This window comes from Propithecus coquereli, unplaced genomic scaffold, assembly GCF_000956105.1.
Source record: "Propithecus coquereli isolate 6110/MARCELLA unplaced genomic scaffold, Pcoq_1.0 Scaffold61, whole genome shotgun sequence".
In the NCBI taxonomy this organism is placed as follows: domain Eukaryota; kingdom Metazoa; phylum Chordata; class Mammalia; order Primates; family Indriidae; genus Propithecus; species Propithecus coquereli.
In genome coordinates this window covers 2,707,138-2,720,402 of record NW_012152063.1, presented here as the reverse complement: position 1 = coordinate 2,720,402, position 13,265 = coordinate 2,707,138, and the positions used below count along the sequence as shown (strand labels likewise).

At 33.8% G+C, this 13,265-nt stretch overlaps 1 protein-coding gene across 1 annotated transcript in view; it reads left to right on the top strand.

Moving 5' to 3' along the window:
* Nucleotides 1-13,265, top strand: part of SNX13 (sorting nexin 13) — a 170,440-nt gene that overhangs the window by 103,653 nt on the left and 53,522 nt on the right. The window contains exons 10-12 of the mRNA XM_012659398.1: nt 123-211; nt 4,718-4,817; nt 10,693-10,886. Of these exons, the coding sequence (XP_012514852.1) occupies nt 123-211; nt 4,718-4,817; nt 10,693-10,886 (383 nt within the window). The remainder of the gene's footprint in view (nt 1-122; nt 212-4,717; nt 4,818-10,692; nt 10,887-13,265) is intronic.

Here is a 13,265-nt window from a genome sequence, read left to right as displayed (position 1 = left end):
CTTTTATTGAATAAAATAATTGCCTTATTAGTTGGTTATTTTGTTAAATTACAGTAAGTGCATATTGAAAAGATTTCGCAAATTACCACTTTAAAGCTCATAATCAATTTGTTTGTTTTTAGATATCAACACTATCAAAAATCAAATAAATAGCTTACTATTTGTAAAGAAAGTATGTGACTCAAGAATACAGCGGTTGCAGTCAGGCAAAGTAAGTAAAGTACTTTTGAGTTAACATTTAGTTATAAATACTGCATAGTGGTTAAAATACCTAGTAAATTACAAAAAGTAGGGCATTTACCAGTGCGGCACATTACAACAGGACTTTCAGAAAAGTTTTTTGTTATACAATGTAGTATGATATGTATTTGTTAAAACAAGTCCAAGGGATTAATTAAAACACTGTCTGAAAAATGCTAAATTAATTACAGATTTTATTTTATTCTTTGATTTATTCGTTTACTCATGTATTATTTATTCAAAATTTAACATTTCTTGAATTTTGTGAATGGGCACCATTTTAGATGGGCCAAATAGACAAAGTCTTTTCTTGGAGCTCACATTTTACTTCTTGAGTCAAAAAGTAAATCAGTGAGCAAATTGATATATAGTATCAGGTGGTGATATCTGCTATTTAAAAAAAATGAACAGAGTTGGGCATAGAGAATGTCTTGGACTGTTTTAGGAGATATTAAATGAGATGAGGTCTTGATATGTTGCCCAGCGTGGTCTTGAATTCCTGAGCTCAAGTCATCCTCCCCACTCAGCCCTCTGAGTATCTGGGACTACAAGTGTACAGCATTCACTGCACCTGGCTTTTTTGGGGGGATGTTTTAAATAGATCCCAAGAGGTTTGGTGACTTTTGAGGAGAGAGAGTATCTGAATAACATGAGGGAGTTAGTCTTGTGATTTGTTTTTGTTTGTCTTTCAAGAATATTTCAGGCAGGAATGAGAGCAAATGCAAGGACCCTGAGATAGGAACATCCTTGGTGAGTTTAGAGGAGGTCAGTGTGGTATGGAATGAATGAGGGATTGTGCTAGGAATGAAGTTATAGAAGAACCTGGAGGTTAGATCATGTTTGGTCTTACTAGCCATAGTAAGATTTTTATTTTATTCTAACTGTGATGGAAATCAATTGGAGATTTCCCATGGCAAGTAATGTGACCTGACTTATGAGTTAAAATGATTACTTTGACTTTTTGTGAAGAATAGACTGTGGTGGGATGGTGGCGGTGAGAATGGAAACTGACAGATCATTTATAAGACTACGCCTTTAAGGTAATAGTCTTTAAGGTAAGAGATGTCTGTGGAGGCTGTGAGAAGTGATTAGAGATTGGATATAGTGTTAACAAGATTTGCTTAATGGACTAAATACTGGGTGAGAGAAAAAAAAAAAAACTCAAGGATGATTCCAAGGTTTTTTAGCCTGAGCAACTGCATGAAGAGTGGTGTTATTTACTAAAATGTGTAAAACTGAGGGAGGAGAAAGTTTGGAAGAGAGAATCAAGTTTTGAATATCTTAATTTAAGATACTTGTTTGACATTCAAGTAGATAGATTAACCTGGTAATCTTGAGTTCAAGGGAAAGTTTAATGATGGAGATAAACTTCGTGACTCTTCAGAATTATTATATGTTTATTTAATGTTGAGAGATTGTATCAGGTTATCTAAAAGAGTTAGTGTAAGTAAAAAGATACCAGTGACTTGGTTCTAAGACACTTCAGTGAAGTAGAGGATCCAGCCAAACAAAGACTGAGCAGGTGGTGAGTTTGAAGGAAAACCTGGGCATGTGATATCCTAGAAGCCAAGTGTTAAAAGAGTTTAAAGAAGGGAAAGATCAGACATGTCAAAGTATAAGAATTAAGTGAAAGGAAGACTGAGAATTGACCATTGGGTTTACTGCCATGGAGATATTGGTGATCTGATGAGAGCAGTTTTGGTGGAGTACTGTAGGAAAAGCCTCATTGGAGTCCGTTCAGGAGAGAATGGGAAGAGATGAATTAGAAACAGTAATAATAGTTGCCCCTTAGAAGAGTTTTACTGTAAGGGAGAGCAGAGCATTTAGGGCTTCAAAGCAGAAGAAAAAAACATTTTTTTGTACCTTTAGTTTTTAGTGTAGTCACCTTTTTTGCTCTGGTTTTCTGTTTTGAAAATCTCTGACTCTCTGGTCTTGTAATTTTGCAATGTATTTAAATTAAGGAATAGAAAAATTATTTTTTAAAAAACTTTTTAGTGTGCTTGCAGGGAGGCGGCCACACTCCCCGCAAAAAACCAAGTCCCTTTGGTAGAGTTGCAAGGGATAAGAAAATAATATAAAATGGAAAATAATGGAAATAAAAGAATACACAGAGATGAAGGTATAGTTTTATAGATTTATAAAGATTATAGGCAAAGCGGGCGCTCAGGGAGCCTGGATTTCTCCATCAATCTCAGAGGCCAAGAGTGAAGTTTTACATGGTCATTTATAGGTACAGTGATCAGTTGCAGGTACAGTACAGTTACCAGGGGTAACAGATTTACATAACAGCAGGTAGTTCCTTGTAGGTTAATAGTTTTGCAAAAGGCTTCTACAGATCCCTTAACTAATTCTATCTACATGAACAAATGGTTACAAAATCTTTCAAAGACTAACTTCTAAGTTCTAAGGTAAATTTATCACTTAACAGGGGTTAAACAGAGATATATTGGCTCCATATTTTCTTTATCAGGTTATTGTGAATGGAGACAGGTAGTCCGGAGTTTTAAGCAGGAACTGTCCCTTGGGCTAATTGCTTATTGCCAGGGTGGCTGTCTGTTTAGGGCGGGCACTCTTTGATCAGCTCTCATCCTGTAGTTTTTAACAGATCTGCTTTGCTTTACAAAGCAAATCCAAACCTTTAGGTCTGAGAACCTCGGCGCTTTGTGGGATTCAGCAGCTACTGTCTTTCAGAGATGCCCTCCTGAGGTGAAACAGTTTTCGATATGCAAACTAATACATTCACATATTCCTTCAGGGCAAAGCTCTGCAAAACTCCTGAGACGTTTCCTGTCTCCAATATATTTATACTAATTCATGGAGCAACATGCTAGATGAATTATGATTTACCAAAACATTACTTGAAGCCTGCATTTGTCATGTGTGTTGTATGCATGTATGCCTATGTTTCAGTTAACTGTATGTTGAAACTAGTTTATATATAGTTATATACCTATGCATATTAAAAAAGAAGAATGATACGGTTGTACTTGTGCTTTTCTTTATTAATAGTTACCTTATCTAGATCTGAAAGTGAGTCCTCCTTTAGCATCATTATTTAAAGTCTGTTTGCCCAAATACTTTTTCATATTCAGTCCTTTTAAAATTTAGGTATTTTGTTTGGAAGCCTTTCGATTCCATTTTGAATATTAAACTTTATTTTTTTATTAGCTCAGTATTTTCCTCTTGAAAGTAACTTCAGCATTCCCACAGATTTGCAGTTTTATAACCATGTTACTGATCTTGAAATCTAAGAAGACCCTTTAGCCTTTCATATTACAAATAAAGATATAGTGCATACTCTTCTGCATACCACATCTGTGGAGCTGCTGCTGGACGGGAGAAAGAGGTGATACAATTTGAAGAAGGAATGCTTAAATCATGTGCTGGCACCAAGTTGTTCTGTGCCACATATTTAAAGTCAGTTATCTGTTATTATCTAGTTCTTATATGAAGAGAAATACTAATTACAGAGATAGATTTTTTTCCCTTTTTTAAAATTCTCTTCCTTTTCCTTTATGTACCACCTATGCTTAATTTAGTATCTGCCCCTGAATAAGGCAGCTGGTTTCATTTACAGTAAACCTACTTAATTTTCTTTTTTAAATAGAGAGTTGTGAAATACGGATTTAGGAATATAGAGAAGCTAGTAAAAATAAATAATTCACAGAAATATCATGAGTTTTATTGGAAAGGGCAACAGAATTTGAAAACACAGACTCACGCTTACCAGCTTTGTGACTATAGGCAACCTTTCTGATCTTCATTTTCTTTATTGGTTGAATAGGATTGGTTGATACATATCCAGTAGGATTGCTGTACAGATTAAATGAAGTAATGTGTGTAATGTAACTAGCACAATGCCTGATACACAGATACTCTTTAAATTTTGGATCCAGTTTTTTCTTTTTTTTCATATGTAGGTTGTCACCTTGTTCCATGACTTTGAAAAGTATATGTAATTCACTGTTTGGATAATCTGAAAAGAAATACATCTTCTCTAGCAATTATAGAGTTTTTACTGTGTTAGAAGCAAAATCGCTCTCTGGGAATATTTTCTGGTTTTTCAGTAAACAGACTTTAATCTACACTTGAAAATGTTGAGGTTTGTTTATACAAAACATTTAAAAAATACCCCTCTCCCTTTGGCCCCTGAAATGTTCATTATCATCTGGAATATGTAGAGATAGATAATGCTTGAGATTCAGTGATTTGGATTTTTTTATATTGAAAGAAACGAATGCTTATTTATTGTATTTTTAGTATATATTTGCTAAGCAACTGATAAAATAACTAAACGTTTAAATTCACTGACTGAGATTATTTTATTGGGAAGCAACATAGATGAGAGGGAAAAACTTTATTTTTTTTCCATTTTAAATCATTTAATGTTGGGTTTTATGTCTTACATTTATATAAAGATCTTTTACCTAATGAGTGATTTGCTAAAATATTAATCTTTATTCACTTTTGTCTGTAGGAAATAAATACTGTGAAACTGGCAGCAAACTTTGGGAAACTTTGCACAGTCCCCCTGGACAGCATTCTTGTAGACAATGTTGCACTACAATTTTTTATGGGTAGGTAAATCCATTTTATTTAAATGATATAGCCATTGAAATTCTTTTCCCAATTTTCTTATTGTAGTAAAATACACCTAACATAAAATTAGCATCTCAACCATTTTTAAGTGTACAGTTCAGTGATATTACATACATTGATAATGTTAAGCAGCCACCACCACCACAGTCTCCAGAACTTGTCTTGCAAAGCTGAAACTCTATACCATTAAACACTAACTCTCCATCTACCGTATCCCCAACTCCTGACGATCACCCTCCTACTTTCTGTCTCTGTGATTTTGACTACGCTTAAGTACCTCATATAAGTGGACTTGTACAGTATTTGTCTTTTTGTAACTGACTGACTAAGCATAATATCCTCAAGGTTCATCCATGTTGTAGCATATGTCAGAATTGTCCTCTTTTTTAAGGCTGAATAATATTGTTTATGTGTGTGTATATATTTGCTCATCTATTCATCCATCAATGGGCATGGTTACTTCTACTTTTTAGCTATTGTACATAATGCTGCTATGAACACGGGTGTCCAGATATCTCTTTGAGACCTTGTTTCTCTCAGTTCTTTTGGGTATAGACCCAGAAATGCAATTGCTAGATAATATGATAGTTCTATTACTAATTTTTTGAGGCACCAACATACTGTTTTCCACAGCGACTATCCCATTTTATATTCCACCAACAGTGCACAAGGGTTCCAATTTCTCCACATCCTCCCAATACTTGTTTTCTGTTGGTTTGTTTGTTTTAACTTTTTTGGATTGGGAAGTAGTTAGTATTCTAAGGAAAGTGAGATAGTATCTCATTGTGGTTGTGATTTGCATTTCCCTGACAAGTGATGTTGAGCACCATTGCTTATTGGCCACTTCTGTATCTTCTTGGAGATATGTTTATTCAAGTCCTTTGCCTATTTTTGAATTGGATTCTTGGGGTTTTTTTATTGAGTTTTAGGAGTTCTGTTTATATTCTGGATATTAATCTCTTATGTATTACTAATAAATGCCCCATTCTGTGAGTTGCCTTTTTACTCTGTTGATAGTGTCTTTTGATGGACAAAATTTTTAAATTTTCATTAAGTCCACTTTGTCTATTTTCTTTTATTACCTTTGCTTTTAGTGTCATATTCAGTAAATCATTGCCAAATCCAGTTTCCTGAAGCTTTTTTCCCTGTGTTTTCTTCTGAAAGTTTTATAGTTTTAGGTCTTATATTTAGATCTTTGATCCATTTTGAGTTAATTTTTTGTATATGGTATGAGATAAGGGTTCATTCTTTTGCATGTGGATATCCAGTTTTCCTAGCACCATTTGTTGAAAAGACTGTCTTATTATTTGACCATATATAGGAAGGTTTATTTCTGGGCTTTCTATTTTGTCCTATTTTATTGGTCTCTATGCCTTTTGTTTGGATTACTATAGCTTTGTAGTAAGTTTTGGAATCAGAAAGTGTGAGTCTTTCAACTTTTTCTTCTTTCTTGAGATTATTTTGGTTATTTGAGGTCCCTTGAGATTCTATATAAATTTTAGGATGGTCCAGTTTTGCAAAAAACATCATTGGGATTTTGATAGAAATTGCATTGAATCTGTAGATCAGTTCGGGTAGTATGGACATCTTTACAATATTTAATCTTCTAATCCATGAATATTGGATATGTTTCCATTTTATGTGTCATATTTAATTTGTTTCAGTGGTGTTTTGTAGTTTTCATTGTACAAATTCTTCACCTCCTTGGTTGATTGCAAAATAATTTTTCTTTTCGATGCTATCATAAAGGAAATTGTTTTCTTAATCTCTTTTTCTGATTGTTCATTTTTCTTGTATAGAAATGCAACTGATTTTTGTGTGTTGACTTTTATCCTGATACTTTGCTGATTTCATTTGTTACTCTAACATTTTTTTAATGGAATCTTTAGAGTCTTGTACTTACAAGGTCATATCATCTGTAACCAGAGATCATTTTACTTCTTCATTTGCAATCGGGATGTCTTTTTTATTTTTCTTTCTTTTTTATTTATTTAATTTTTTTTTCGTACTTGCTCTGCCTAGAACTTCCAGTACTATGTTGAATAGAAGTGGCAAAAGCAGATATCCTTTTCTTCTTCCTGATCTTAGAGGAAAAGCGTTAAGTCTTTCACCATTGAGTATGATATTTACTGTGGGTTTTTCATATACAACTTTTATTATGTTGAGGTAGTTTCCTTCTGTTCTTAGTTTGTTGAGTGTTTTTCTCATGACAGTGTATTGTAGTTTGTCAAATGCATTTTGTGCATCAATTAAGATATGTGGTGTTTGTTATTCATTCTGTTAATGTAGTGTATTACATTGATTGATTTTTGTATATTGGCCCATCGTTGCATTCCAAGAATAAATCTCACTTTGGTCATGGTGTATGATACTTTAAATATGCTGCTGAATTTGGTTTGCCAGTATTTTGTTGAGGATTTTTGCATCAGTATTCATAAGGAATATTGGTCTGTAGTGTCTTTATCTGGCTTTGTTTTCAAAATAATGATGACCTCATCCAATGAGTTAGGAAGTGTTCCCTCTTCAATTTTTTGGAAAAGTCTGAAAAAGATAGGTGTTACTTTTTCTTTAAATGTTTGGTAAAAATTCACCAGTGAAACTATGAGGTCTATGGCTTTTCTTTATTGAGGTTTTTGATTACTGATTCAATCTCCTTACTACTTATAAGTCTCCTCAGATGTTCTGTTTCTTCATGAGTTAGTCTTGGTAGGTTTTCTAGTTCTGGGAATTCGTCCATTTCAACTATGATAGACGATTTGTTAGTGTACAATTGTGCATAGTACTCTTTTATGATACTTTTTATTTCTGTAGAAACAATATCCCCACTTTCATTTCTGATTTCAGTAATTTGAGTCTTTTCTCTTTTTTCTTAGTCCTTCTAGCTAAACGTTTATCAATTTTGTTGCTCTTTTCAAAGAACCAACTTCTGCTTTCATTGATTTTTCTCTGTTGTTCTACTGTTCTCTAGTTTGTTTATCTCTGTTCTAATCTTTATTATTTCCTTCCTTCTGCTAGCTTTGGTCTTAGTTTGTTCTTTTTCTAATTCTTTATGTTGTAAAGTTTGGTATTGATTTGAGGTCTTACTTTTTTGCTGTGTCCTGTAAGTTTTGGTATGGTGTTTCTGTTTTCATTCATGTCTATGTATTTTCTAATTTCTCTTATGATTTCCTCTTTGATCCATTAACTGTTTAAGAGTGTATTGTTTAATTTCCAAAAATTTGTGAATTTTCTAGTTTTACTTCTGTTGTTGATTTCTAACTGCATCCCATTCTGGTTGGAGAAGATACTGTATATACTATCCATCTTCTTAAATCTAACGAGACTTAATTTGTGGCCCAACATGTGGTCTATTTTGGAAAAAGTTCCAATAAACCAAGTAGAGTTAACATATATAGAGAACACTACCCAACAACAATAGCATACACATTCTTCTCAAATGCACATTCTTCTGTTGTCATTGGGCAGTGTTCTCTATATGTGTGTTAGATCTACTTGGTTTATTGTGTTAAATTCTCTATTTCCATACTTATTTTCTGTCTGGTTGTTCTGTCAGTTAGTGAGAGTTGGGCATTGAAGTCTCCAGTTACTAATGTGGAGGTATCTCTTTCTCCCTTCAAATCTGTCAATTTTTGCTTTATATATTATAATCTGTTACTAGGTACGTAATTGTTTATAATTGTTATTCTGCCATATTGAACTTTTTATTAATAGGTAATGACCTTATTTGTATCTTAACCTTTTTTGAATTAAAGTCTGTTTTGCTTAATATTATTGATAGTATAGCCTCCTCTGCTCTATTTTGGTTATTACTTGCATGAGATATATTTTTCAATCCTTCCACTGTCTGTTTTTGTGCCTTTGTATATAAAGTAAATCTCTTATAGACAACATAGATACATCATGTTTTTCCATCCATTCTGACAATCTCTGTCTTTTGATTAGAGTGTTTAATCCATTTCCATTTAAAGTAATTATCGATGAGAGGGAACTTCTGTCATTTTGTTACTTGTTTTCTATATGCCTTATATCTTTTTTGTCCATTATTTCCTGCATAGCTGTCTTCTTTTGTGTTTTAGTTGATATTTTTTTTTTTTTTTTTTATTCTAAGAGATGGTATCTCTGTCACCCAGGCTAGAGTGAAATGGCATGATCATAGCTCACTGCGGCCTTGCACTCTGCAGTCACTTGGCAACTTTCTCATATATGCAGTTGCTTTAGAATGGGCTATTCTTTAATGCCTGGCTCCCAACAGGAGAAAAAGATAAAAACGTAGGGGGCAAGGGAGAAAGAGTGCCAGTCCTTTAAATTCCCTGGAAGTGTCTTCAGCAGGTAGGACAGGGGCTTGGAAAAATAGCTGATGTGTAACAAGTAAAGCATAAATCCCAGATATATGGAGGGCAGGGTGCTTTTTGCCCACCCTTGCTCCTGCTTTCATTGCACAAGCTGATTTTGGAATGCATGCACAGTTGCTTGCCAGGGGTCTGAGGGTGAGGGATGGGTAGCTGCTACTGTGCTAGGAGCTGAAATTGACTGAAATTAACCACAGTTTACCTCCCAAGCCTTCCTCTAGATGTTGCAGGTAGACTCCAGAGTTCTAAATTACATCAGACAGATTCTGCAAGTGGAATTGTTAGTATCTACTCTGACATCTACTTTGGAATTTTTAATAATTTTGAATATTATTGCTTTGGGAAAACATTTTCTACAACATGCTTTCCTCTAAACTACACAGCAATCAACACAGAAGACTTCTGTGACCAAATGTGGAATTTTCCCCCCCACACCAAGTAGCAGTCACCAGCTGAGCATCCTCTAATTCAGTTTTGACACTATGTACCCAGAAATATCTACCCAAGATGTTCCCCCACCCCTACCCCAGACACTAGTCTTAAGTCTGGGCCTTTGTTACTTCTGACTCACTGGCTTCAAATTGGAGTTTCCATGATTCCCCTCTTTGGGTTTGATTAATTTACTAGAGTGGCTTCCAAAACTCAGGGAAACATTTACTTAATGTTTAGCAGTTTATTACAAAGGATATCTTAAAGGATACAAAGAAACAGCCAGATGAAGAGATACATAAGGCAAGGTCTGGAAGGATCCTGAGTGCAGGAGCTTCTGTCCCTGTGGTATTGGGATGCGCCACCCTCCCAGCATGTGGATGAACTCTTGTTCTCTTTGCTGTCCACCTCCACATGTTCAGCTCTCTGGAAGCTCTCTGAACTCAGTCCTCTTAGGTTTTTACGGAGGCTTCATTACATAGGCATGATTGACAACTGTGTAGAAATGTGATTGGACAAAAAGCGCATGATCTAAACCCAGCAAGGCTTCTCTGTTCAGGTTCTTCCTGGCCTCTCTGTGTAGCATTCCTTCCTCCAGGGTATGGGGCAGGACCCTCTGTATAATGAGGGACTTTTGACCCACAGTCAGGTTGACCACACCCTTTATTCTCTGACTTGTTCGTTTTTCCTTAGAAACCATGGAGGTAGAGATTTATTTAATAATATATCTAGAAATATTCATGTTATGACTAATAATCTTTATTGAGAACAGATGTTTAATGTTGAAGTAATTTATTTCTGATAAAGCATTCTGTAGCAAATTCACTAGCAATTTTATCATGAAAAATGGGATTAAAAATTTTTTAAATATGCTCTTTCATGTGTGTTTTTTATATAACTTTTATTTTTTTAGCTTAACCAATTTGTTATAATTATTTTTCACCTCAGGGATTTGCTAAATGTAGAGTTTTAAATACTTAAAATTTTAATCCCTTTAATTTACTTGTTATCCAGCTGCATGGACCCAAAATTATATGACATTAATATCTATGTTGTTATGAATTTTCTTTGGTAGATTACATGCAGCAAACTGGAGGCCAAGCACATCTTTTCTTCTGGATGACAGTGGAAGGATACCGGGTTACAGCCCAACAGCAGCTAGAGGTTTTATTAAGTCGTCAGAGAGATGGAAAACATCAAACCAACCAAACCAAAGGTCTTTTAAGAGCAGCTGCTGTTGGAATTTACGAGCAGTATTTGTCAGAAAAGGTGAGGATATATTTTAGTTACTGCTTTCTTAATCTTCTTTAGCAGTATTATTAATAATTTTTGTAATACTTGCAAATAATTGTTACTTACACCAGGGACAACTACCTCACAGACATTTTATTTAATCTTGATAACAGTTTTCCTGTGTATTTTAATCTGATCTCTAGGCAGTCAAATTAACATGACCGCAGTCATGCAAATACTAAATGACCAAGTCAAGATTCAAAGACACAATAGGCTGAGAGTAAAAGGATAGAAAATATAAACCATGTAAAAGTAAACAAAGGAGAGTTCAAATGGGCTATACTAATATCAGACAAAATAGAATTTAAGATAAAACTATTAGTAAAGAAGAGAGGAACATTTTATAATGATAATAGGGTCAACTGATCAGAGTGATAAAACAGTTATAAATATACATATACCTAAAAACAAAACCTCCACATACAGGAAACAAAAATTTATAGAATTGAAGGGAAAAAGAGACAATTCAACAATAATATGTGGAAACTTCAATATCCCACTCTCAGTAATTGATAAAACAATTAGATAGAAATTTCACCTAGGATATATGAGACTCAACAATATAAATCAGTTAGACGTAACACATCTGTAGAACATTTCCTCTAACAACAGCAAAATACACATATTCAAAAACACATGGAACATTCTCCAGGATAAATAATATGCTAAGGTATAAAACCCGTCTCTGTTTAAAAGTATTGAAATCATACAAAGTATGTTCTGTGATCACAGTGGAATCAAATTAGAAATCAACAGAAAGAAATTTGGGAGATCTACAAATAGTTGAAAATTAAACAACACATTTCTAAATAGCTTCTGGGTCAATAAGAAATTACAAGGAAACTATAAAGTATTTTTACTTGAAAATGACAACATATTGTATCAATATTCATGAGATACAGCTAATGCAGGGCTGAGAGGGAAATTTGTAGCTTTAAAACTGTCTAAGTAGAAAGAATAAAGATATAAAGTCAACAATCTAAGTTTTCACCTTAAAAATCTAGAAAAAGAAAAGAAAAATAAACCCAAGGCAGACAGAAGGAAGAAAACAAAGATTAGAATGAGAATCAATGAAATAGAAAACAGAAAAACAGTAGTGAAAATCCAATAAAACCAAAATATAGTTCTGTGAAAATATTAACAATGTTGACAAACCTTTAGCTATAGACTAGACATGAAAAAATGGGAGAATACACAGATTAGCCAAATCATGAATGAGAGAGGAGATATCACCACTGACCCTATAGAAATTAAAAGAAGTAAGAGCACATACTATGAACAACTTTGTGACAACAAATTAAACAACTTAGATGAAATGGACAAATTCCTAGAGATACATAACTTGTCAAACTGACTCAAGAAGAAATAGAAAGTATAAATGGTTGTTTCTGTCCTTCTTGCCTAGTGTAGAAAAGATGCTAAAATGTTGGTCTGCAGTAAATTCATATTTCCAAAGTGTGGGACAAGAAGAATATCTTTCTCTAATTTGAAAATATTTTGAGAATGAGATTGGAAAAGAGAATTACAGTAAAGAGAAATTCATATGCTGTTTCTCTAAAACTGGTGGATATTCTTTGAAGAGCCCAGAGACAGCCTAACAAAGGATTAACTGACCTGACTTGTTCCATGTTATGTGTAGGTTGTGACAAAAGCTCTTAGTGAACAAAATGACTCCTTTTTTGAAATAAGACTACTTGAGGAGCAAAAAAATGTCACTAGAAAGGGACAGCCAACTTAAACAGGATTTTCTCAATTTCTATACTAAAACTCTAATTTATTTGGAATTCAGCTGCAGTTTCACAAGTTTTACTTAGCTCTGTATTTTAAAACCATTTTTCCTGAGAGAGAGATTTAACTTATGATGACATTGTCATGCTTCAGAGTCTTTAAAAATGGGCATTTTAGTCATGGATAACCTGTATGATGAATTTATAATAGAAAGAACCAACAGCTGGTCTACCTACCAAACAAGCCATCAATGCAAAGTTATTGGACATTTTTTTGAGAACTGGAAACAAATTCCTACAGATTTTAAAACCTGATGTTTTTAGTAAATAAAATCCCAATTATTCCATGTCCAAATGATTTTGTTGAAAGAATATTTAACTTGATATCATCACATTGGATTGACACAAGAAATAAGTATGAGTTGGGCTTGAAAAGAGCAGAGCTAACAGTCGAAGTGAATTTTACGGTTGACTATATTCAGTTGTAACACTACATAAAAGAAAAGGATGTCCTGAAGGCTGCAGGCATTTCAGAGAAATATTATTAGAAAAGGAAACAGAAAGAGTAAAAATATCCTACTGTATCATAGAACAGATAGAACAGTAATTATTTATTTTTTGTTAAAAA